The sequence below is a fragment of the Notothenia rossii genome, assembly GCF_949606895.1.
Source record: "Notothenia rossii genome assembly, chromosome: 12".
Classification (NCBI taxonomy): domain Eukaryota; kingdom Metazoa; phylum Chordata; class Actinopteri; order Perciformes; family Nototheniidae; genus Notothenia; species Notothenia rossii.
Genome location: NC_136911.1, coordinates 20,456,808 through 20,483,450, shown reverse-complemented (window position 1 = coordinate 20,483,450; position 26,643 = coordinate 20,456,808). Strand labels below are relative to the sequence as shown.

Genomic DNA, 26,643 nt, shown 5'->3' with positions numbered 1-26,643 from the left:
CTCAGCCTGAGGCGGTGTGTTTTTCTTTGTGCGCCGGAATTCCTGTTTGCATTCACCTTTTTCCCCAAACAGGGGGAAAGGAAAACAAAAACATAATGAAGGGATTAAAGGAGATTACAGGTTGTCAGAGTCCTGGAACTCAAAGTGACTATGTGTGTGTGATGTGCATGTGTTTTTACAGAGGGAGAAACATGTGTGTGTTTGTATGTAAGTGCACAGGGGTTGTGTGTGTACATGTTGTGCAAGTGTTGGAGATGAGAATGGGACAAAGCTGAGTCCTACTTGTCCTCACTTCATCACAGAGGGATACACACAGAAAGCCTCAGCAGCGTAATGCAAAGTAAACAGCATGTAAGTGAAAGATTATTGTGTAAAAACACAGCGTTTGGGGCGGTTGGTGTTCAGTGGTGGAAGAAATACTCAGATCTAGTACTTAAGTAAAAGTACCAGAGAGTAGGGGTACTCAGTTACAAGTAAAAGTCCTGCATTCAAAATGTTACTAAAGTAAAAGTACAAAAGTATTGGCATCAAAAAGTACCAAATCCAAAGTGGCCATATATTATATCACTGGAGTATGAGTGATGCATTCAAGTGCGTTTCATATTAATGTTGCAGCTGTTAAAAGGAATCGATAACATTGATTACTTTGTATATTGCCCGATATCTCCATCCATAATAGTATGTTCAAGTTTATTCTGGATTTAATTGTCGTATTCATTAAATGAACCTGCAAAAGTAACTAGTAGCTTTTCAAATAAATGTAATGAGTAAAAAGTACAATATTTGCTGCTAAGATGTAATGGATTAGGAGTAGAGATTTCCCGATCCGATCACGTGATCGGGGATCAGAGCCGATCACGTGATTTTCAAAAGATCGGAATCGGGAGAAAAAAATCGGGGATCGGGATTTTTTTATTTTTTTTATTCAATGTTACAAAACAAAAATGACCATGTTCAAGTCTTAAAGTCATCCTGAGGCCTTAGTTTGGTTTCAAATTACACAACATCATGTATGTGTTGCTTCTTTGGGGCTTGTTTTCATAGACCTGCTTATTTCTCTCAGATCTGGCAACAGAGTGGGCGCAGTGTCTAATTGTAGCAGTAAGCTAACGAGTACTGAAAGCTTTATTTTGTTTTGATCCAATGCTGCACAACTGAACTGATCCAATGCTGCTGTGAAAGAAAGAAGCTATATCCATGTTGGATAGAATATCCAATTTAAATAAAAAAATAACCTTAAGGGACAACTTGAATGCTTTTTTTCTTTTTTTTCTCTTAATGCATTTTATAAAGATCGGATCGGGAAAAATCGGTATCGGCAAATTGTCAAAATCAAATGATCGGAATCGGATCGGGAGCAAAAAAAGGTGAAAATGTAAATACATGTACCTCAAAATGTACTTTAGCAAAGTACTTCAGTACATTTACTTTTTGGGTGTTAATGCATAAAGTCTTGCAAAACCTGCATACAAAGGTGCATGATTGGGAGTAGATGCAGAAGAATTGAATAACAGATTAGTTGCTAAATGTCTAAATTCACATGATATGTTCGCATCATAAAGGGCACTAGAAGAGCATCACACACACACGGGTTAATCCTCACGTGAAAGCAGATACTTCAGCAGCCTAGCAGTGAGGTGCTAATGCAACACAGTGGCTTGTCACAGCAGGTCCAGTCAGAGCTTAAGATAACCTGGGATAACAACCAGGCTAATTCTGCAGGGAGCTAATGCAGATTCAAAAAGGTAACTAAGGTACAGACACTAGTTAAAGCAAACAGGCGGCCATTCACTGAAGTACAGCAAGTCCAGACCCAACAGCGTCCTCCTGAGAAAGAGCAGGGTCTCAACATGAAATGAACCAGCTCCGCTACGATCTGTTAACACGTGCTCAAAGAGAACAAACATGAGTAAAAAAAAAAAAGAACTCCATTACTGTGTAACTTTTCTCTTTCTCACGATAAATTAGCCGCTATTTCTGGAGACGCTAGAGGGGAAAATTTGCTAAATTCTTTGATTGCACCGTTTGCAATAAGACAGAACTCATTAGCGAGCGTTTGGGTGCCAGACTAAATGTTTATTTTTCATAAGCATCTGAGCTGAAAGAGGTCGGAAAACCACACACACACTTTGTAAACCATGTTCACAGGCCCCTTCTGCGTGGAATCTTATCAGGTTTATATTTGGATCGCCAATGGGAAGGGCATGGAGACGCTTTGAGATATCACAGGTCACCTTCTCTATTGCATACTTTACTAACACACACACGCACACACATATACAGATATCTATCTATATATATGAATGCATACAAGGAGGATAAGGAAAGCCAAATGTTGATCCATCCCAGACCATCCTTTACATTCAGAGAGCTAAATCTACCATCATGACAAGTGTACATAGAATATTTGAAAAAGCATTAAGCGAGGGACAGCTGATAAAAGCGAGAAATAATAAGTATGAAAGTGGATTTGTCTACATATTATTTGTGTGAACAGATGAATAATCTGTGTGTAAAGATGAAACCACATTTGTAAACTCACTAAAAATGTCTTTGCAAACATTGAAATGATCTGCATGCAAACAAAAGGGAAAGGATTGAAAACTAGACTCGAGGAAAAGAGACGGAGTGAGGAGAAAGGCATGCTCATATCCGAAGTGCAGATTCTCTCACCACTGAGATTTAATACTCCGTTTAATTATCACACTGTGCATCTGTGCAAACATCCACAACACACACACACACACACACACACACACACACACACACACACACACACACACACACACACACACACACACACACACACACACACACACACACACACACACACACACACACACACACACACACACACACACACACACACACACACACACACACACACACACACACACACACACACACACACACACACACACACACACACACACACACACACACACACACACACACACACACACACACACACACACAAATGTTCGTATAAGAAAAACGTATAAGGAATTGCAATTTGGCAGAGCAACAGAGCATGTGCTTCAGTGAGTGTGTGTGTGTGTGTGTGTGTGTGTGTGTGTGTGTGTGTGTGTGTGTGTGTGTGTGTGTGCGTGCAAAAAGATGATTAATGAGCAGAAGAGAGATGTTGTTTGTTTAAGAGTTGTACTGCGGGCAGCGAGACGGGAGAGAGGGATTGTGGGAAAGTTGGATGTAATGTATATTCAGAACTATCAAGATGATCAGGGTGATCACGTGCCACTGCATCTAGGGTAAACAGTGTGTGTGTGTGTGTGTGTGTGTGTGTGTGTGTGTGTGTGAGACTGTTTCAGAGGCAAACATTTGGGGTACTCAGCTTTTCAAGGTTCACAATAAGACTAGGAGCTGGAAACTAGACTAAAACGAAAGGGGGCGGGGCTCAGTGTGTGTGTGGCATGTGATGAAGGTGACAGATGGCGCTCGTCACAGCTCCAGTGGTCGCAAAGCGTTTACCCAGGAGGCATTGCTCACACGGTTTGTTTTGATGAGGAGGAGCACCAAAAGGAGATCGCGTTACTACTCACTCATCGCCTTCACATTTCCCCCTTTCTTTCCCACCCCCTCTTTCTTTGTCCATCCAGATTGTCTATCTCATACATGAAGTACAATAAACACTTCGATTCCCAAACACACTCCCGCGCCTACAGTAAGATAAACACACATGCATTTGTTGCTTGTTCCTGCTCTTCCTCTGGCTCACACATTCATTTTTTAATCCAGCGTAGTTGCTTCCTGTGCATAGAGAGGGTGCTGACAGATGTGGAGGTAGCAGTGTGAAGGAGACATATAGTAGGGGGGGGGGGGGGGGAGTGCATCTGCTGACAAAATTGGAAACTGCAAAATTGGAAAATCCAACGCTACAGCCGAAAGGAAGTGATACGGTGGGACTATTTTTTTGTTTTAAAACGAGGGCAAGAGGTCAAACTGGAGGTGAGATTTTGATAAGCAGCCTCTGTTTCCGCTCACACGTTCAGAACGGTCCCACGGACGTAAAGAAGCTGAGCCAACGGCAGTTATTTTAAGTGTGAGATAAGTTTTGTGCTGAAGACAGTGTCGCTTTCATCCACGCCGACCAGCAGTCACCACCGGACTGTTTGAAGTCCTCCTGATTGACAGGCGTGACTGTGACACCACATGCTAACATGCATACATTTGAACATTTATGTCGGGATATAAATCTAATCAAGGTATTCATGCGTTTATTTAGGAGATATCTGACTGTCAGTGGGACGGCATTACTGTATTTTGTGATCACTTTGTATCAATAAAGATCCATCTTATCTCATCCTATAATAGGAGGTGAATCAGCTTTCATTATTCCCATGTTTTAAATATGGGTTTGAATGCAGCAGTTTGTTTATTCTGTCTGGTGTTTGCTGCATTGCATTTCCAGCCTCTTGAAAGCATGCGCCATGCATACTGTAGATCATGGACTTGTCACATGAAGAATTCCACTCATGACCCGTGGTTTATGTTTCATGTCAACCAGCTGTCCCTCTCAACTCTGCTGTCTCTGTGCACCATATAGAGTTGTGTCAGTACAACTATTTTACAAAGCATCTCTCATGAGTGATAATGACCCTGAGATTTCAAAAGCCTACTCAAGGACACATCAGCAGGGTGCATGTTTGGCATTTCTGTGTACTGAGGCCAGCTGAAAGATGGATTCCTGAGTGAACCGAGTTGTTTTGAGTTGCTGATAAATGAGTATTAAATGGAAAGTCTGCATTTAGCATAAGGACCTTTTAAAGGGGCCTACTTTGTTAACTTTCAGGTTCATATTAGTACGTAGTGTCTCCACTGTGACATGTCTCCATGCTTTCATGTTCAAAAAGCTCTCCATTTTTCTCATACTACCCAGTCTGCTCTGATTGGATAGCTGGCTCTGTTGTGGGGCGGGAAAACCCAAAAAAGCATAATAGGGCCTCTTTAATAAACTCAGCAACTCACTAACTATGCCCACCAGTTTTTTCTTTGTGTTTTCAGAATATTTCTTTTTGGGAAAGATTAGCATCTATTGGTGAGTGACAGTGTACTCGGGTCACCAGCTCTTATCACTAAGTAGTATTTGTTTATACTGGAAGTCCCATCTTAAAACAGCAACTCTCAACAAAGGCCTTCTTTGCAACAGTACACTCTGACTCATTACATGTCATTCACCTGTAGACATATTTCAAATGAGAGGGTTAGATATTTTTTCTGGCATGTTGGTGCGGAAAAAGACTTAAATGACAACAAGAACCTCTTGTCTTAAGGGCTATTGGATCTATCTCCATGTATATGTAATCTTTGGGGAAGAATTTATCCAAGAAGATAAGTATAACATTTCCTCTGACTGCAATTAAAGCCTATAGACAGGAATGTCAAATATGTCCAAGCAATAACGGCGGGGCATGAAAATGAAAGAAACTACTTTTTTTTAAATTTGTCACCGGTTGGAGCTGAATGCTTCATGCTCTGACCCAGACCGTTGACCAGACTGTGAACTTTATAGATGAAGAGTACTGTATGTGGTGGCTACTAATAAAATCCTCCAAACCATATTAAGAATGATTCACTTAAATAGTGCTAACTGTATTAGCTTTACCCTCTTGTACTTATAGCGTAGGCAGTTCTAAGGCTTAAGTTTCTATATTACCTTGACATTAAATGGTCACACTGTGCGGCTCAGTTTACTAAGCGTCTAAGCGGCCTTGCATGCTGTCTGGCCCACTTTGAATCATGGGAATGTAAAATCCCATATGTTTTCTTTACTAGAACTTGGAATAACTGAGAAAACAAAAGCTATTATAGGTGTGAAGTGGTGCAATTATATTTAAATTCCTGACCAAGATGAACATTTTCCCACAGGATTCCACAATGCTATCCACATATAGGTTTCTAAAGACTGTGCTATGACTAAAAAAATCCCTCTTTGTGCCCACACCCACCCATAAACAGACACACCAGTACACACACACACAGTTCCGACGCTTAAACTTTACGAGGCATAATCTCCCCGGTCTCGCGTATAAACAAACTCTGTAAAAGTGAACATTGGGATTGTGTGTGTGTGTGTGTGTGTGTGTGTGTGTGTGTGTGTGTGTGTGTGTGTGTGTGTGTGTGTGTGTGTGTGTGTGTGTGTGTGTGTGTGTGTGTGTGTGTGTGTGTGTGTGTGTGTGTGTGTGTGTGTGTACACATGTTGTGGGTCATGGAGTGTGTGAAAGCGAGACAGACACAGAGACACATGACAGGAATCAGGCCATTTAGGTTAAGCAATCACACATGAAACCTGAATTTAAAGAACATGGAACTCAGGATTGAATCCAATGTACAGAGCTCAGACATCACTGTAAATAGCAACCAGAAATAATGAACATGTGAACACACATTTAGCTAGAAATAGGTTAATAGAGCAGGGATTTTCAACCAAATTGTCAGATTTCACTTCATCTGTCCCAAAGAATGATGCCTTAATAAGACCCAACAGTGCCTTGAACGTCATCTCCATACAAAACAACTGTCACTTCAAAACAAGACTATTATTTATCTTCAACTGTTATGAGAAGGTGTCAGAGATCTCAAAGCTAGCTACTTCGGGTCTGAACTCGTAGCCAAATTCAGAGACTTGTCATTAAATTACCAAAATATATATGATGTGTTAGGCTACATGTGTCATTTAGTTATTTGATTTGGTTGTTGGTGTGATCCTTGAAATGTAAATAATGTACCACAGCTCAAAAAGATTGAGATAGAGAGACAGAGACTGTGTGTTGAAAGCCAGGCACTGTATGTGAATGTGGAAGAAGATGTGATGCTACACTACTCGTCTCTTTTCATCTCCAGAGGGACACCAGAGACTTTAATTACCTGCACCTGTGAGCACACAAAGAGCCCCACCCACCAATCTGGCCGCGGACCACACCTTAGTTTCCACAGTAACCTGCTCAAAACCCTACTAACTCCTACCTGTACACACAACAAATCTCAATCCTGTACACAGAAATAATGTGTACTCACATCCAGAGAGTCCTCGTTGACGATGATGAGGGACATGCCGTGTGTAATCAGACGACAGGAGTAACCTGAGAGACGGATAGGTGGAGAATGGGAGGGAAGGGTGGGGGATTAGATTTAGTCAAACCCAGACCACAAGGGGGAGAAACTGGTCTCATGTATGACTGGATTTACACAGCTATCTGACTCCATTCAGCCTCCGGACTGTCTGATCTCTATTGTAGTGTGTCATGCATACTTCGACTCCATCATGCAGCGATCAGTAAAACAAACCTCTGAATATCAGGTTTAGGAAGCAGTTTGATTATAAAAGGTGTGGGAGAAATTACAATGCAGTTCAGAGGGTGTCCAGACTCTTTGTTTTTTTCTTTGTAGTTTTTGTGGACAAACTTGCACTGGCCCTTTTCACTTAGAGATTGGAGACATGTCTAGCATTTCACAGCCTACATAATGGCGGCTATTCTTCTCGCAGTGATTTCATTAACTCCACAATAAGAACAGTTTCCTCTACTGCAGGGACAAGGGGACTTCCAGTTAACAGCACCTCCACAGCTCTTACTTTCCATGAAGTTGTGGCACGACCGTCTTTCTTTTGATTCACATTTTGTCCATTAGGGATTATTTTCTCACCGATGTTGATGGCGGTCTCCTGTTTGTCTCCGGTGAGGACCCAGATCTTGATGTCGGCCTTCATCAGAGTAGCGATGGTCTCGGGAACGCCGGCCTGCAGCCGGTCCTCTATGGCCGTGGCACCAAGCAGCAGTAAGTTCTGTTCGTGGAAAAAGATAAGAACAAGAGATCATTTAAAAAAGGATAAGATATACTTTATTGATCTTGTGACTGACTGACTAACTGACAAACTAACTAACTGACTGAGTAATAGACTAACTGACTGACTGACTAACTCACTGACTGACTGACTGACTGACTAACTAACTGACTGACTGACTAACTGAAGAACTAACTGAATGACTGACTAACTAACTAACTGACTGAGTAATAGACTAACTGACTGACTGACTATCTCACTGACTGACTGACTAACTAACTGACTGAGTAATAGACTAACTAACTGACTGACTGACTGACTGACTGACTGACTGACTAACTGACTGACGAACTAACTGAATGACTGACTGACGAACGAACTGACTGACTAACTGACTGACTGACTAACTAACTGACTGACTGACTAACTGACTGATTAACTAACTGACTGACTGACTGATTAACTGACGAACTAACTGACTGACTAACTGACTGACTGATTAACTGACGAACTAACTGACTGACTAACTGACTGACTGACTGACTGACTAACTGACTGACTGACTAACTAACTGACTGACTAACTGACTGACTGACTAACTAACTGACTGACTAACTGACTAACTCACTGACTGAATGACTGACTGACTAACTAACTGACTAACTGACAAACTAACTGAATGACTGACTGACTAACTAACTGACTGACTGACTAACTAACTGACTGACTGACTGACTGACTAACTGACTGACTGACTGACTGACTAACTGACTGACTGATTAACTGACGAACTAACTGACTGACTAACTGACTGACTAACTAACTAACTGACTGACTAACTAACTAACTGACTAACTAACTGACTAACTGACTAACTGACTAACTAACTGACTGACTAACTAACTGACTGACTAACTGACTGACTAACTAACTGACTAACTAACTGACTAACTGACTAACTGACTAACTAACTGACTGACTAACTAACTGACTGACTAACTGACTGACTAACTAACTAACTAACTAACTAACTGACTGAGCAACTGACCAACTGACTAACTGACTGACTAACTGACTGACTAACTAACTGACTGACTAACTAACTAACTGACTGACTAACTGACTGAGTAACTGACTAACTGACTGACTAACTGACTGACTAACTAACTAACTGACTAACTAACTGACTGACTAACTAACTAACTGACTGACTAACTAACTGACTGACTAACTAACTAACTGACTGACTAACTGACTGACTAACTGACTGACTAACTAACTGACTGACTAACTAACTGACTAACTGACTAACTGACTGAGTAACTGACTAACTGACTGACTAACTGACTGACTAACTAACTGACTGACTAACTAACTAACTGACTGACTAACTGACTGAGTAACTGACTAACTGACTGACTAACTGACTAACTAACTGACTCACTTTAGTCTAAGTTATCTCAGTGGGTCTCAAACGTTTTGATCACAATTTATGTAAACACATATTTCTAAGGCACTCCTTTATAATTATTGGGATAAATAAAAACAGGTTTGAAATCCTTTCAATGTATACAATAGGACAGTAAACTACAAATATCGTTTAAAACTGGAGAGATACAAAAAATATGCATAAATAAATAAATAAATGTTAACTAGGTAAAATAAGATATGAATGAACAACAAAAATAAAATAAGTTACATTTATTTGTTATTGGCTATGGTAGGTTATTGGTTATGTTCACATACTTATTTGAATATTAAAATGTTAACTAGGGATGGGTACCGAGCCCCGGTATTAAAGGGGCCCCGGGGCTGAATTATTAAAGACCGTACCGTTAAGCTCCGACGTTAGCGGTCTTTCTATCGGTACTGGAGACATGTAAAAAAGATATGTCATGTGTATTATTGCTACACAAACATTATATTGCAGTTTTAGTGTCGCCAACTCCGTTTCTAACATGCAAAAAGACTGCAAAATGCGTCTATGATTCGCCAGCTAAAATCTTGCCGAGGGCAGCAAATTGTCTAGAGCCGGCCCTGGTCACAGCAGCACTTAGAAAAGACATTGCACATTAATTAAAAGTAAAGCTGTGAGTTTCTCTCTATTTTGATAGAGGCTAAAAATGGCCCAGAATAAGTGAGTTAAAATAAATCATATTTAGGATTTGTCCCGGTATGTGAGGGCTCTTTCTCTGCGGAGAGCATCATCCATATCTAGTTAGAGGACGAGCACCATGCCAGCGAGTTCAGTTGGTACAGCAGCTCTGTACCAGCTGTGTCTTTGTGCCAAGAAGTAACCCATTACCTAACCCCCCCCCCCCCTTACTTTAATTTGTTCAGCATTTAAATGCATGTGTACCCTCATTAGACACACTCGGACGCTCACACAGACACACAAGTTAACACTGCAGTGTTGTTGACTTCAGTTTTACGGGGCTTTTGGCAGCCTGGTGCAGGTAATTACCCTTGTGGTCTCCCAGTCTGAGCCCCCCCTCCTCCTGCTTCCTCTTTTCTTCCCTCTTCACTTACTTCTCTCACCAGGACCCTCTAAATCCTGGGTTTTACCACCTATAAGTACAACCTCAGAAAAACCCTATTGTTCTGAAACATCTGTATTCTTTTTTTCTCACGTATGCTATATTTATTGTAAACAAGATACATACGTCAATACAAGATGACCAGTAAATAAACACCAGCATCTGTCTTTGCAATCTGCTTTAAAGTCAATATACTTAATACTTAGGGACATCTAATTGTGTATTGCAATGTACAGATTAGTAATGAATGAGTATCATGCTTCTATCAGTGTAGGAATCAATGGAGCCACTCTGCCCCCTGCTGGACAACATCAGGGTATCTGCAGGAGTCCTGAATTCAAATGTAAAACCTTTTAAGAGCTTTTCTAAGACCCTTCATACATTTTAAGACCTCATCGCCACTTTGAGTTCTAACCGGTTACCTTGGCGACACACTTTACCTCACATTGACTATATACAGTATTGATTGTCCTTCCTCCTTATCGTCCAACCATTTGGACGCAGACTTGCATTTCCCATAACGATGTTTTTTAACAACCGGCGTAAACGGACCTTCGTGCTATCAAGCAGTGAGAGCGTGATGTCCTGTTCAGATGATGTCAAATCCAACGGGATGCCATAAATAAACTACACAGAATCACACTACACACCTACGCAATGATTACATTCAGGCACACTGTAGAAAACTGTAGAATACAACCTCTTTGGACCATTTACGGTATATAGTTATTGAAAACAAGCTACAAAATGTAATACCTTGGAAAATGCCGTTTAATACTTTTTAATAGCCTTAATTTTCGCTAAATTGATTTATCAACTTTTAATACTTTTTAAGACCCCGCGGACCCCCTGAACATGAAGTGTGTGTTTGAGAATATTCCGGTCTCTCGACGTCGTGTTTACCTTTTCCAGTAGTTCGTAACACTCCTCTAGTTTCTGAGCTCGGTCTTTCAGCACCGTGCTGATGATAGTGTATTCTTTCAGCCACTCCTGGTAAGCCTCTTCCTCCAGGTCCACATAGGCAAAGCACAGAGTCCTCAGACCTGGAGGGATGGGACGAGGACAACATGATCAGTGAGTGTGAACATGGAGAATACAACATGTTTCTAACTCAATTGAAACACTAAGAAACAGGAAAGATTGCGTAATTTAAAAGGTGGGGTAGGTAATTCACTTCAGAAACACTTTTCTGTTATATTCCATGGAATGCTCTTAACATCCCCATAGCAACGAATACATTAAATGCTTTGACAATAAATACATCTGTGGAAGCCGTGGCGCTGTAAAAAGCACGTCCAATCATCTGAACCGGCCCGGGTCAGATAACTGGATGGCCTACCTGCCTGTCAGCCTTCCATCTGTGCACAAACTTATCTCGTGCCCTCATTGGTCATGTGCACGTTCGTGTGTGTTGGAGGAGGGGCTCTGTAAGGAAGTCTGAAGGAAGGGGCAGATTTTTTTCGGCTGCGTACTTTCAAATTCTAGCACACTCCAGCTGGTTTCTCCATTCTTACCTACCCTACCTTTAAGCTTTAACCAAAGGTGGGTTTAAGTAATGTCAAGCTTTGAAATTTGGAAGAAATAAGATCAGTTTGAAGACCAGGGATGGGATGATATAAGATTGCATAGCAGATGATATGACTACTTTCTCCCACTCTCTAACTTGTCTTACCTTCAGTAGCAAACTCTTCCAGATGAGCCATAGTTAACTCTTTGTACTGGGATGCTTCAGTCAGACGCTCAAAAATGACATTATCCTGCAAAAACAAGACAAAGCGTATTAATAAAACCAAAATGTTTAAGACATTTAAACTGCTTTATTAAATGTGTAAAAAGGAGATAACATACAGCTCCTTTGCAGTACAGCCTCAGCCTCCCGGTGGGGGTCCGGACCACCACAGACATGCGTTTGCGGTTACTGTGAAGGAAGCAGTGGCTTTAGAATCGAAACACAGAACAGTGTTATAACACAGAGTCTTTTATTGACATATTATTACCTGGAGAACTCGAGCACGTTCAGCAGCTCATAGCTCATCTCCTTTCCTCTCTGGAATAAACAACAAACGGTCAGCTCTGGTGAAAAGCCGCTCACCCTGCACTGAAACACAGACACACACTCACAGCCTCGATGATGACTGCACGCGGGGTTCTTGCTGTGAAGACGAAGCCCAGTCCTTTGGCTCCTTTGACCAGCGCTCCTTCATCTGGAGAAGACGCCTGGTAAATGATCCCGTTTTCCTCCCTCTCTGGGACCACCGTGTGGCACACGGCCATCACCGTCAGGAACTCACAGATCTGAGGGGACGTGGACTGAACACACAAACAGAGCGGGCATAAGCATCCTCTAGTCTCTTTTGGGCAGGATAGATTTAATTTAAACGGGGCCGATTATGCTTTTTGAAATTGTCCCTCTCATGTAGTGTTTTATAGGTTTATGTAAATGATCTGCAAAGGCTAAAATCCCAAAGTTCCCTCCAAAGGAAAGCCTCCATTGGACTCCTTTGTTTTATTCTGGAAAATAGTGACATGAGTATCTAACAGTTGCGTTCCTATTGGCTAGCGCTCCAACACATTGTACGTTATAGAGTGCCACAGTGACGCGTCCTAAAACCCGGAAGTGAGTTAGCATGTTGCCACTTCCGGTTCCTTCGACAAAAAGCAATGAGATTTCTCCATAGGATTTTGGAAAATAGCTGGAAATCAGGTCTGTGGTTTAGACACATTGAAGAGACGGATCACGTTTTGTTCTACGACATTAAATCCAGCAGCAGTGACCCCACTGGTGATTTCTGAAGAGTTGACGTGTCTGAGAAACGATGGTTGTTACCAAGTGGCTGAATAGGACTACAGAAGTCGTGGAGGCCGTTGTACGTCATTACGCCGAACACGTAAACACTCCTCTAAGTTAGTTTCTGTTCTGCTTGAAAGCAAGTCCCTGCCTCCTGCAGACTGTTCAAACAAACGCTTCAACTCGTACCATTTAGAATCTGTATGTTTGAATATGGATCTTAAGTTGGCGTGAGGTTGAAGCAGAGACCCTGCTGTAGTTCCTTTAGAGCATAACGTTAGCATTTTGCTTCTGGCGACTAGATTTATGATTCGAAAATTATAAAAGTAGGGTAGACATGTGGAGATTATCCGGCTGAACAAAACGTGATCCGTCTCTTAAATGTGTTTCAACCACAGACCTGATTTCCAGCTATTTTTCTAAATCCTATGGAGAAATTGCATTGCTTTTTTGAGGAAGGAATCGGAAGGAGATTACTTCCTGGTTTTAGGACGCGTCACTGCGCCTCTCTATAGGCTAAGGGAGGGACATCAAATGAGCATATTAGGGCCTCTTTAAATAAAAACATGTTAGGAAAGCTTGGGACACACTTACATGAGTCTCGATGTTTTGGACTAGAGTTGGGTCGTCGAACTCTGTAGAGTTATTGGGGCTGGCCGGCAGAGCGCTGTTGAAGAAAAATAAATGTATGGCCAAATAATGTCTAATACTGAGAAGAAAAGAATATGTTTGGCATTCGAATAGCACTCCAGGCCATGATAGGTGAGTTTTTAGTGATCATAGCACATTAATTTAACACATGCAAAGCCTAAAATGATGAGAGGAAAGTCAGGAAGCCAGATGAGCCGATCAGAGGAAGCTCACCTGAAGTCATCCATCGAACGTTCACAGTCAAGGTCAGGGAAGTGGCTGCAGTGATGGATGAGGGTGTGTTGGGAAAGGAATCAATCACTTGATGATTTGATTAGTTCAATACAATTATAAACAGCTGATGTTTTAATACAAGTTAGTCCGAGACATGATGTTGTATAAAAATAGAGATTTAAAGGAAGGTATTTTCATTAGGTGGCATTCTAAGCTACCGTTCTTTTTGCATGCGGATTTAAATATAGATAAAGAAGAAATCAAGTATTTACAAGAAAACAAAAGAGAGATGACTGACCCATATGTGAGTCCTGCAATGGTACACTTCTTAAAGTGCATGATGTTACAGGTCAGAGTCCCTGTCTTGTCGGAGAAGAGATACTTCACCTGGAGCAGAAGACGGAGAAAAATAAGTACTTAGCACCAATTTCCAATCTGAAAGTGAGTCATTGTGACGAAGACTGACCTGTCCTAGTTCCTCATTCAGATTGGACGTTCGAGCCATGGCTGGTGTGTCTGTTTCTGCGTAATACATCTCCATGTCCTGAGGGGGGGGGGGGGAATAGCAGCTAAGTATTAAAAACAAAAATGGAGGATGTTCTTTGCAGAGAAAATAATGATATCTACTTTGAATTAGGGATGTATAGCATCTGTGGTCCTCCAGTCGCAATTTTATAAATTCATTCAACATGTTTGGCTTTTATTCACTATAAAATGTGGTTTGATTTGTGTTTGATTTGGTAAAAATGTGTTCTTTTAACTGTACATTTGTTTGGTATTAAGTCAGAATGAATTTGGCTTTAAATGTGAAACACAGATTTAAGTTATCATTTATACGATATGCTTTCAAACTGGGAGGACAACAGTGGCACAGTTGACGGGAAGATGACACAAAGGAAAGACACACACACACACACACACACACACACACACACACACACACACACACACACACACACACACACACACACACACACACACACACACACACACACACACACACACACACACACACACACACACACACACACACACACACACACACACACACACACACACACACACACACACACACACACACACACACACACACACACACACACACACACACACACACACACACACACACACACACACACACACACACACACACACACACACACAGCGTACCCAGTTGATGAAGAGCGCCTGTGTGAACTTGACGACCTCCAGAGTGACCAGCAGGCTGATGGGGATCAGGTTGTTGTACAGGATGATGAACGTCAGCAGGTTGTACGCAAAGTTAGTGGAGATGTCGTCTGTAATTATAATCAAAACATATATTATATATTATTCTAAAATGGGCCAATTTGAAGACATTTTTACTTTTACCTTTGGGACTTTAAGTACATTATGATGCTAATGCTTTTGTACTTTTACTTGAATAACATTTTGAATGCTGTGGTGGGAATTTCAATTTATTTATCAAATGTGGATAGAGAATCAAACCATTCAGCTGTCATACAGTCTGCAGAGTGAAAGACCAAGAGTAGAGTTTGGGATATTTAAAACACAGAGAGAGGATAAAGGGAGGGGTTGAGCTTGGTGATAATGAAAGGAGCATTCTGGAAGTTAGGGAGGACATATCAGGAAGCTGAAGGTCATACTGTTGGTGCACATAGAGTGTAACTAACAACACTGCAACAAATGTTCTTAATAACGAATGTTCCCAAGCTTAGCTAAGAAGTGTGAGAAGAAGTAAATATAGATAAACTTTATCAAATACGAATGATATTATTTAAAGGTGGGGTAGGTAATTTCGGAGAAACCAGCTCGAGTTCGCTAGAATTTGAAAATACACAACTGGAGAAAATCTGCCACTTCCTCACAGAGCCCCTCCTCCAACACACACGAATGCGCACATGATCAATGAGGGCACGAGATAAGTTTGTGCACAGATGGAAGGCTGACAGGCAGGTAGGCCATCCAGTTACTTTAGCCTGGCCGGCTCAGATGATTGGTCGTGCTTTTTACAGTACCACGGGTTCCACAGATGACTTTTTTTATGGATTTTTTGTCAAAGCACTTCAGATATTCATTGCTATCGGGATGTTAAGAGCATTCCATGGAATATAACTAAAAGTGTATCTCGAGCCAGTTTCTCAAACTTACCTACCCCACCTTTAAGTAAGTGAGTATAATATTTTTCGATTACAAATCCACTCTGGTACTTCTACTTTTACTGAAGTACAAGACCTGAGTACTTCCTCCTCCTCTGGTGAAATATGTGTGTGTGTGTGTGTGTGTGTGTGTGTGTGTGTGTGTGTGTGTGTGTGTGTGTGTGTGTGTGTGTGTGTGTGTGCGTGTGTGTGTTACGGCCACTGCCTCCCCGGTCCTGTTAACTCTGTTTTGAATGTGTTCTATGTAAATGAGCAGTGCAGTTGCTCTGATGTCATTGGCTACCCATCTCCTGGTCCGCCCCCGAAGATTGTGATTGGAGCACGCCGGGCCCGACGAGCTCCAATCCCAGCGCACACCTTCCAGAGACGACTACAAAGCCGGTCGACAATGATCGTGTGTGTGTGTGTGTGTGTGTGTGTGTGTGTGTGTGTGTGTGTGTGTGTGTGTGTGTGTGTGTGTGTGTGTGTGTGTGTGTGTGTGTGTGTGTGTGTGTGTGTGTGTGTGTGTGTGTGTGTGTGTGTGTGTGTGTGTGTGTGTGTGTGTGTGCGTTCTCACCAGCCCGGTTCAGGTACCAGCAGGACTCTTCGGTGTGTTGTTTGTTCCAGATGGCGGCGCCCACAGAGCTGATCAGGGCCATGACCAGCAGGATGCAGAACAGGACCAGGATATGCATGTTGGTGACCCGCTCCACGTTAGAGCGCTTCAGAGGGGCTTTGGTGGAGTTCTGCAACAATGAATACAACACAAGCACACTCACATTAAGATGTCGCTGGATGAGGGTTCAGTTTAAATGGAACGTCAATGGTTTCACTGGGAAGAAGTCAATCGCAGCAGCCTTTTCAACACACAACACTAATTAAAATGTGTCATACTCATTTACAAATCATATTTGGCACACAAATCTGTCAGCAATCCAAACACAGAGACTTGGATGTGCTCCCGGTTATTAATGTGTCACTCAGTTACAAGCTCCAAATGATTCATATGCAGTTCATTAGTAAGTAGGACAGATTCTTATTAAACCTGCCTTGAAGCCACACATTGTAAATAATTTACTGAATTCAGACATCAGGTTGGGTTTACCTGCATCAGTTTAGAGTCATGGCCAGTGTAGACAATAATTCCCACAACCCACTGCGTGTTTCTCAGCTGAGCGCCGCGCAGCAACACCTGGTCGGGACCCAGAGGAGCGGGACTGAGGGGAGAGAGGGAGGTAATCAGCAACAACACAGGAGACATTCATGCAGATTTAGAGCAACCTGCTGAGTCCTTCTTATCTAGTCACTTCTCAAGCTTTAATTTTTCTCATAAATTCCTAATTTATGTAATTTTTTTGCTGTATGAACGGCTGGGCAAGACTTTAAACATCTATGATATTTATATAGATGTATCCTCCTCTCTTGGCCAGTTTTATACAAACATACTTTTATTTGTAATACTCTTGACTTTCAAATTGGAAAAAATAACTGTGTGTGTGTGTGTGTGTGTGTGTGTCTCTCACTTCTGGTTCTCCAGCCGCAGAGTCCCAGTGAAGTCGTACAGGTGTCTGTTGGGGCCTTCACACTCCAGACGACCAGACAGACCAATCAAATCCTCCAGGGTCTGATAGGTAGCCGTGAGCGAGAGGCCCTGGGAAATAAAATCATAAGTCACAAATCAAGGAAAGTTTTTTGATGGAGTACTTTTGACAAACAGGATTAGAACAGAGTACATTACCGTAAATCATGGATCATAATTCAAAACGGGTCAAACTCTAATAAACATAATGGATAGAAGACCCAAGTGGAGGCAAATATCAGGCGTGTGAGGAGAAGTATTATTTATTTCCTCTCTGACCATGCATTGAGAAATTTACAAACATAGCGATGTTTCTTACCTGTCTGATCTTCAGGTTGGTTTCTCCATCCAGGTTGGACGTCTCAGTGTAACACATGGCCTGCGGCTCGCTGTGGACAAGACACATCAAAATATTGAAGTGCTAAAAGTTAGTTAGACATCAACCAACAGGAAATCAGTCAATGAGCATTTAGAATATAAAATATTAAATCCATTGACTTAATAATAACTGACTGTTTCAGATAGTACCTTAGGTTCTTTCAATCTAGAATTAGAATTCACAATAGATAAATCAGAAGACTGATTATAAACACACACACACACACACACACACACACACACACACACACACACACACACACACACACACACACACACACACACACACACACACACACACACACACACACACACACACACACACACACACACACACACACACACACACACACACACACACACACACACACACACAAGTCTGACCTGGAGGACACAATGACCATGTCAGCTGGAAGGTGCTGGCCATTGGTCACCTTCACTATGTCTCCTACTGCCACCTGGTGGCCGGACGCAGCAGTGCAACAGCGTGAGAGGAAGGAGGTGAAGGGAAGGAGAAGGATGGGAGTCAAGGGTAAGGTAAGGGGTCATGGAAGGGGTAAGGGGGGGAGAGAGGAAACAAGAAGCAGGTTATTTAGTGACCAACCTAGAGGCAGCCAACAGAGAGAGGAAGTCTTGAGATAAGGTGACAGGGAGCACAGCGGTGCGTAGCTTTAACTCTTTTGATTAGGCTGCAACCAAAGCAAGACACGCAAAAATAATAATAATAATACAAGCATGTAGATAACAGAAAAGGAAAATAAAATGATGTGTTTCAAGGAAAAGAGAGCATTTTAAGGACATCTTGTCGCCAACTCTCTTTAACATGGACTTTATTGAGGCAGCGGGGCAGCTGGAACAAATTCCTCCACCTTTTCTGACCTTGAGTAACAAGGGGGCTACATTCCTGCTGTAGATTAACAACAAAGACTCAAGTCTGATTTGATTTGAGCTGCTGGAGCAAGACTGTACACAGCTTGACTCGGTTAATGAGTACAATCTAAGAGAGACCCCATCTAGAGAAAATGGTTATGTGTGCTACAAGGACACACAGTGGACGTGCATTGTTCCGTGAGAACAGGGGGTTCATTTAGCTCTGGACACCGGAAGAAAACGCTTACTGGTTCAGAGGAAGTGCAGAAAACTATATAATTCAACTATGTGGAATATTGGAAAGATTGCCCACTAACTCACTTGTTATCTGGCTCTGAAACGTCAATACTAATTGGACTGGTATCATTTTACAGACAGATCCTGAGCAAGCGCAGACTGAGAGACTACAGTGCAGCCACAAAAGGAAGAAAATATGGAATAACTTAACCAGCCAAGACATTTTAATCCCCAATGTAACTAAAAGTAGACCATACTTTTATTACATTAATGTGTTTGCTTTCACCATCTACCCTGGGTGCCCTTGCAGTATTCCTTTACAATCATTTTGATCTAATACACTTATTTATAGAGCACTTTTCAAAACAAAGTGCTTTAAATTGATTAAAAACAAGCCTGGCAGGCCGCAACAGAACATGAGGTCACCTTAAAAAGCACAATAGGGCCTCTTTAAGTATTTAAGTCAATGGTAAAACTGAGTCATTGGACGGATGAGAGAGCGACAGAGAAGCAGAGTGTGATGATACCTGTTTCCAGATGATGGTCTGCCAGGCTCCGCTCCGCAGCACTGAGAGACAAGGACAACACAGCCATCAGTCAGCCTATAGAGCCACACTCATACACAATTCATGGCCACTAAACTTTTTTGTCTGGGCCTCGAACTATAGTGAGTGACAGACAACAGCCATTCAGTCAGCCATGAAAGGAAAACCAACAGGAATAGACCCACTCATGGAAAACTCACAGACAGACGACGAGCACACACACACGCATACCTATTGTTGTCTTGTTGTTCACGGTGTTGTCTGCTTTGTGTCTTTTCTGTTAAAACGCAGAAGAAGCAGCTTTTAATATATCAGAACCAGATTTCCGGTATTTGTCCCACACAGGGGAAATGTACATTATCACAACAGCAGAAGAAGTAAGTAAAGAGAATAGACTTACATATTAAAAAATCTAAAGTATGCACACGGTATTAATAATAAAAAACACAATAAGTAAAAAAAAAAAAAGCATACAAGTACACCAGGTTGAAAAAAGTAGTAGTATATTTATTAAAGGTCCCATGTCATGGCCATTTCCACTGATCATAACTCCATTGTTGAGGTCTACTAGAATAGATTTATATTGTGCAATTTTCCAAAATCACTTTGGTTCCTCATACAGCATCTCTGTAAACTACGTGTATTCACTGAATTTCACTCTCTGCCTTTAACGGCTCGTTATAGCTCCAATAGCTCCAGCCCCCACCATCCCTCCCTGTGAGCACAGTGTGCTCTGATTGGTCGGGACGTTGTGAATCGCACTGAGCTCCGTGGAGGTGTTGTTTCCTTGTTTAGCGATACACAGCGAAACACAGCCAAACTCACCCTGAGCACACACAAAGTCACAGCCGAAGTAAAAACAATAAGTGTGGCTTAATATTGAGTAAGACAAAGGTTGATAAACGCAGAGAGAATTTAGCCGCAATCCCAACTGTCTGTTATCAGCCTGCAGCCAGGGAAGAGAGATCAGCAGAGCTGCCTGCACTGAGTGTGTGTGAGGAAGTCCGTGGATTGGTTAATTTGGACCAATCAGCGGGGGCTTAACGTAACGGCTCCGCGGACGTAACGTAACGGCTCCACAGATTGGTCCATTTGGTTCCGGAAGAATCAATGGACAGTGACGTTTCTCCAACGAGGCGTTTTGGGGAGGTCTTCTCTGTGTTAGAGTTTTACTCGCTACAGGGTGTACTTTGAGGGTTTTGACTCTACAGACCGTTTACATGCATAAAAACCTTCATAACACACAAGGGGACGGGTAATGACCGGAAAAGCATGACATGGGACCTTTAATATTTGTCGTTGTTGGGTTATACATTTGTGTAATGTGCTTTGATGGAAAAAAGGGTAGCTGGTACCGTTTACAGATTCTAAATTAATTGAAAGGAAAAATAATTGGGAATTGCGTGAGGGTATATTGCACAAAGTTTAATATTTACAGACAGTGTTGTGGCACATCTGACATAACATCATCACATGAATACAAATACTTTAAATACAAAAAGTAGTCCCTTCTGTGAAAGACACTCACATAGTCCTCAATGATCTCCTTGATCCCGGCCACAGTGAGGATGAAGATGAGCGGGACCAGCGTGGTGTAGCGACCCGTCGGCGACACATCGGGGATTTGCTGATAAGAGAGTTATCAGTGCTGGTGTTAGCACTACAGAGATCCTCAGGAAAACATGAGAACAGGAAGGAGGTGGAGGATAATGAATGAGTGTTCTGAATGTGATTAATCTTTGATGGGGGGGGGGGGGGGCAGAGCCGTGTTGGAAAGCAGTGCAGCGTTTATTTACCTGTTATTTGAAGTGAATTTTAGTTTTTAGGATGATTTTCAACATCTGTCCAGGGACTACAGACGAAAAATAGCTTGTTGGCTAACTCTGGTGTATTTACAGAAATGTCAATCAATGTGCACTGTCCCTATCAAATAAATAAAAAGTAAATAAATAAATAATAAAATGAAGATAACAGAGGGATAAACAAAACAAGCGTCCATCATCTGCTCCCATTCATGGGGATTAAGATAGCAGGGAGGCATTATCTCCTATGATTGATGATGACTGATGAGATACACATGTGATCTCTCAGCTGCCTTTGGACCTGGGAGCCGTTGTAACATTATTGTCAAGACGTCTATTACTAACAAGATGGAAATCACCAAAACTACCATCCCACACTCTCTGGTTCAAAAGAAATGCTCAATAATTTACACCTTGAAAACAATCTGTTACACATTGAAAGGCTCTTCCAGGAAGTGCATCTGGGGGCTTTCCAATGCAGAGAGAATGGACTTCCCAGATATTCCCGAATAAGACCTGGAGGAAATGTACCAAATACTAGCTTTAGGCATGTCGAGAAATACTCAATAATCCATAACTCATAATAGCTTGTGGGATTCCTGGAATGTTTTAATACAACATTTTCAGGATGTGTCATCTACAGCGTGTGTGGGAATCAGCGGCGATCACTGTGCGTGGGGTTTACCTGCATGAGAGCGATGAACAGGAAGAAGGCGTTGGCAGCGCGCCTGATCTGCTCATAGAGGAACCGGGGCAGGAAGGTGAGGACTCCATACTTGGTGGTACTGCAGAAGAGAAGAAGAAGAAGAAAAAACTTTACGACTTGTTTACAATGAGACAGATGGAGACAGAGTCAGGGAATGCATTAGCTAAAGTTTGAATTCATGCATAAATTGTGTGCTAATGGTGTTTTCACCTGACGCTCTCTGAGTAACTGAATCCATTTGGGTTTCAATATTGCAGCAAACACTGAATTGTAGTCCAGAGGGCAAATTGAGTGCCATGATGGGGTGCACACTGCACACACATCACACCTATAAATAATCAAATACTTTAAATCCAGCAAACCAAATTTAGACGTATAAAATAGGTGAAAAAACCTTGGCCACCTCAACTCGTCTGTCAGTCAGCTGTATTGATCAGACAGCTGTATTGATTGGCTTCGTTTTAGCCAGGAGCTAAAAGCTTTTCAAGGCGCTAAAAATACAAAAATAAAAGTCCACATCCAATTAAAGGACTGCCTTTTTATTTCCTGTGCAGACTGAGTGAATGGTAAGAGTGTTTATTTAATGGAAAGTGAGTGCATCAAGTGCATTGACCAAATGGGTAAAAAGTAACCCTCCTATCACAGTCCAGAATCTCCATGAGGCGAACCGCTTTTTCCATCCGTCTCACCCACACACACACAAAACTAAGAGCACGACTTTACACACAAGCCGAGTAGCAACAGCTGCCCCACACACACACACACACACACACACACACACACACACACACACACACACACACACACACACACACACACACACACACACACACACACACACACACACACACACACACACACACACACACACACACACACACACACACACACACACACACACACACACACACACACACACACACACACACACACACACACACACACACACACACACACACACACACACACACACACACACACACACACACATTGTCCTGACCCCGATGCTTTGCATAGCTCAGAATTGGTGATACTACACCTACGATCCAGTAGATAAAGCTGCCTTAATCTAATCAAAGTCAAGTGATATCACATTTCACACGTACGCACAAACACACACGTTTCCATTGGAGCGGGCATCGAGCTGTGTGTTATTTTTCATTCTGTAGACGTCCAACATACTGGTGGTGTAAGCAGCTGTTAGCTACAGGGGGGAGGCTCTCCTGCAGCTGTGCCGCATTGACATGTTTTTGAATAAGGGAAAGTTCTGTTTTCTTTATATAGGCTGAAAGAAAATACTTTTGAAGACAGGGAGAAGTCATCCCCCTAAGTGGAAGAACACAATGAGCAAACCAAGGTAAGTAGATTTGAAGGATAAAAGAGCAGATGACTTTGCTGCACTAACGTTCAGTTTGTATCAACACATCCACAGTGAAATATGAAAGTGTGGAAGGCCTAGGGATTTGAGAGGAGGCCAGTCGAGTACACAGATAAAAGCTACAAGGCTTTAATCTCTGAGAAATCAATAATGCTATTGAACCTTTCAAACGTAAACTAAAGAGTTACAGGAACACAGGGACATCAGAGTGCTCCTGGCTGTCCAATCAGCATGCAGCGCAGGGCACATGTGACCCAATGAGAGAAGCCAGGGAGCACTCACCTTAATCTTATCCCTAGAGTTCAAATAGGCTCTGTTGAAAAGTGAAATGAAATCTCCTGACAGTAAATGGCAGACCGCTGAATGTCAATGACAATCCTTCAACTCATAGAACAGCCCTATGGCGCCAAGCACAGTAAGTGCATACAAATAGGAATAATAAAAGATAAAGACATGGGACAAATTAAACCGTCTAATTTAAACTGTAAATTAGAGATGTCCCGATCCGATCACGTGATCGGGGATCAGAGCTGATCACGTGATTTTCAAAAGATCGGAATAAAAAAATCGGGGATCAGGATTTTTTTTTTTTTTTTAAATACTTTTTTTAAAATCTTGTATTCAATGTTACAAAACAAAAATGACCATGTTCAAGTCTTAAAGTCATCCTGAGGCCTTAGTTTGGTTTCAAATTACAGAACATCATGTATGTGTAGGGCTTGTTTTCATAGACCTGCTTATTTCTCTCAAATCTGGCAACAGAGTGGGCGCAGTGTCTAATTGTAGCAGTAAGCTAACGAGTACTGAAAGCTTTATTTTGTTTTGATCCAATGCTGCACAACTGAACTGATCCAATGCTGCCCTAGAGGCTGAAAATTAACTTTTTGGTAACACCACCTAAATGGCTGTTATATGTTAAAATTTGACCAACACTTAATAGATTACTATAGTGTTTGGCTGGTGAGGGGTGTAAATATCCAACCGTCTTATGCCAAGTCATTTTTTTACCGCCGGTTTGCTGTTGTGTTTCAAGACTTAGTATTCCACTTTATAGCACAAAAAGTCCTGACTACAAGTATTAAACCTCCTAGGATTCAGAAATCACACACACAGCTTACTGAAATAAACAGGCAAGTGTGGTTACTTTACTCTCATTGATCTTGAATATTCATTAGGACATTTGATTAAGCAACACAGTTATGTAAAGTTGTTAAGCCGAGATTCCCAAGTGGACTTCAGGCAGAGACATACATCAGCCTCCGAGGTCATAGGTGTAGTAATCGGTGACTTATTAAAAAAGCCTTATCAATAGAGCTTGACCTGCGATTTAAAGCAAAACTAGAAGAAAGAGAGACATGTTTAAGGGAGAGAGAGAAAGCTAATCCTCAGTGGTCCAAGTCTGCTCGCCGCACATGGCATGACGGGAGGAAAAACATACAAGGATGTCCTTCAACCTGGCAATACGGGTGTAAAGCCGCTCTAAAGCAAATATCCAGAAAGCTGCAGTGTCCTTTAGGAAGACACAGAAGAAGCTGACCCTGCTGACCAAATACTGGAAGTGAAGTTAACACACTCAGAGAGCTTATCACCACCTCTGAATAAACAGACAATAATGAAAAAGTGTCAGATAACGACCGGCTGTTTGCTACCAAGCATCATATCAATCAGCAAAATGTACTTAGTAAAAGTTGTGCACAAAAGTTGTGTTTAATGTGTTTATAAATTGTATATGTGTCTGGATAATATTGTAGTAGCATTTTACTGTAGAGTTTTTGTAAAATATTTAAATGACTTGTTGACAGTTTTAGACATATTTTATGCAAAGTAGCTAAAGCTGTTCATTTATGTAGTGGAGTAAAATCACCTGATGTACCTTTGAATTGTAGTGGGGTAGAAGTACAAAGTAGCAACAATTGAAATACTCTAAATACTACTGAAACTGAAGTTGACACACTTATCACCACCTCAGAATGAACCGAAAATAAAAGTCAGATACGTTTTGATCTACTCTCCTTGCTGTTTACAAAGCATGATGTAGTAGTAGGTGAAAACAGAGCATTTCAGGCACACAACATGCAGTGAAAGCCCACTCACCTGACATGGTTGTCGCAGAACTTGGTGGTCTGTGTTCCGTTGAGCAGCACCGATCGGGCGGTGGCGTCTACCGGATCCGCCTGGGAAGTAGTCCCGGACATCTCATCATCTGCCTTTCGGTATCCTCCGGACGAGCACGCAGGTCCTGCACCGTTAGAGTGATGGGAGAGAGGCGAGTCTGGGTGAGTGTCAGTGGAGAGGTGGTGAGAGACAGAGAGAGGGGGGGAGATAGTGGGAGAGAGAGACACACACACACAGACGGACGAGGTTCAAAAGGCTCCCAATCAGGACTAGAGGATAGGCTACTCTGTGCTGATGTGTGCTGAAGTCGGAGCGGTCGTTTCAATGACGTTTCCCGGTATAAACACCTCCCCCCCTTGTCTTTCAGTATTATTATGCAGGTACCGTCAATGCACACACACGCCCACGGGACCCCCCTGTGTATAATGAATGTGCTGAGGGATGCACAATGGCGAACAAACACACCGTGTGTTATGTTATCAGCAACCTGTACATATGTAACACAGGAGAGGAGAAGACCCGCCGTGCATGGCGACTGTCATTACATGCAGAAATGATGCAAAAAAAAAAAGTGGGAAGAGGGTGCACGCTTATCATGCCCACCCCCTCCTCCCCCTCTCTGCCTCCCATTCCCCGCCAAGGCTTTGTCATCTCCAACCATTTTACGCGTCGGCATCTCCCTGCACGCTCTCCTGCAGCGGGACTATTTTTTACCCTTAATTCTGATAGTATGTATGTTTCTGCAGGGAAATTGTGAGAGCAATGCAAACAGGTCTGCTCAGTTTACTCAGCTGCTACAGCGGACCTGGGTGTGGATAGATGGCAGCGTGCCCGAGCTCCTCGCTCCTCCTTCGGCCTCGCTGCTGAGTAAACTCCCGGTGAAAGATACTGCAAGCTGCGCAGCGGTG

General features: G+C 42.2%; 1 protein-coding gene across 5 annotated transcripts in view; it reads right to left on the bottom strand.

Moving 5' to 3' along the window:
• atp8a2 (ATPase phospholipid transporting 8A2) overlaps positions 1–26,643 on the bottom strand; it is a 56,600-nt gene that overhangs the window by 23,437 nt on the left and 6,520 nt on the right. For 2 of the 5 annotated variants that reach the window (XM_079661572.1, XM_079661575.1), the window contains 22 exons: positions 25,715–25,892; positions 22,222–22,321; positions 21,263–21,361; positions 19,966–20,011; positions 19,717–19,757; positions 18,467–18,540; positions 18,024–18,093; positions 17,649–17,776; positions 17,231–17,342; positions 16,703–16,871; positions 15,158–15,285; positions 14,454–14,531; positions 14,286–14,374; positions 13,988–14,032; positions 13,718–13,790; positions 12,457–12,645; positions 12,333–12,382; positions 12,184–12,253; positions 12,008–12,092; positions 11,239–11,378; positions 7,660–7,798; positions 7,033–7,097 (listed from right to left, as the gene is read on the bottom strand). In XM_079661572.1, the coding sequence (XP_079517698.1) occupies positions 7,033–7,097; positions 7,660–7,798; positions 11,239–11,378; positions 12,008–12,092; positions 12,184–12,253; positions 12,333–12,382; positions 12,457–12,645; positions 13,718–13,790; positions 13,988–14,032; positions 14,286–14,374; positions 14,454–14,531; positions 15,158–15,285; positions 16,703–16,871; positions 17,231–17,342; positions 17,649–17,776; positions 18,024–18,093; positions 18,467–18,540; positions 19,717–19,757; positions 19,966–20,011; positions 21,263–21,361; positions 22,222–22,321; positions 25,715–25,892 (2,168 nt within the window). The remainder of the gene's footprint in view (positions 1–7,032; positions 7,098–7,659; positions 7,799–11,238; positions 11,379–12,007; positions 12,093–12,183; positions 12,254–12,332; positions 12,383–12,456; positions 12,646–13,717; positions 13,791–13,987; positions 14,033–14,285; positions 14,375–14,453; positions 14,532–15,157; positions 15,286–16,702; positions 16,872–17,230; positions 17,343–17,648; positions 17,777–18,023; positions 18,094–18,466; positions 18,541–19,716; positions 19,758–19,965; positions 20,012–21,262; positions 21,362–22,221; positions 22,322–25,714; positions 25,893–26,643) is intronic. The other 3 variants (XM_079661573.1, XM_079661576.1, XM_079661574.1) reach the window with 2 other exon arrangements.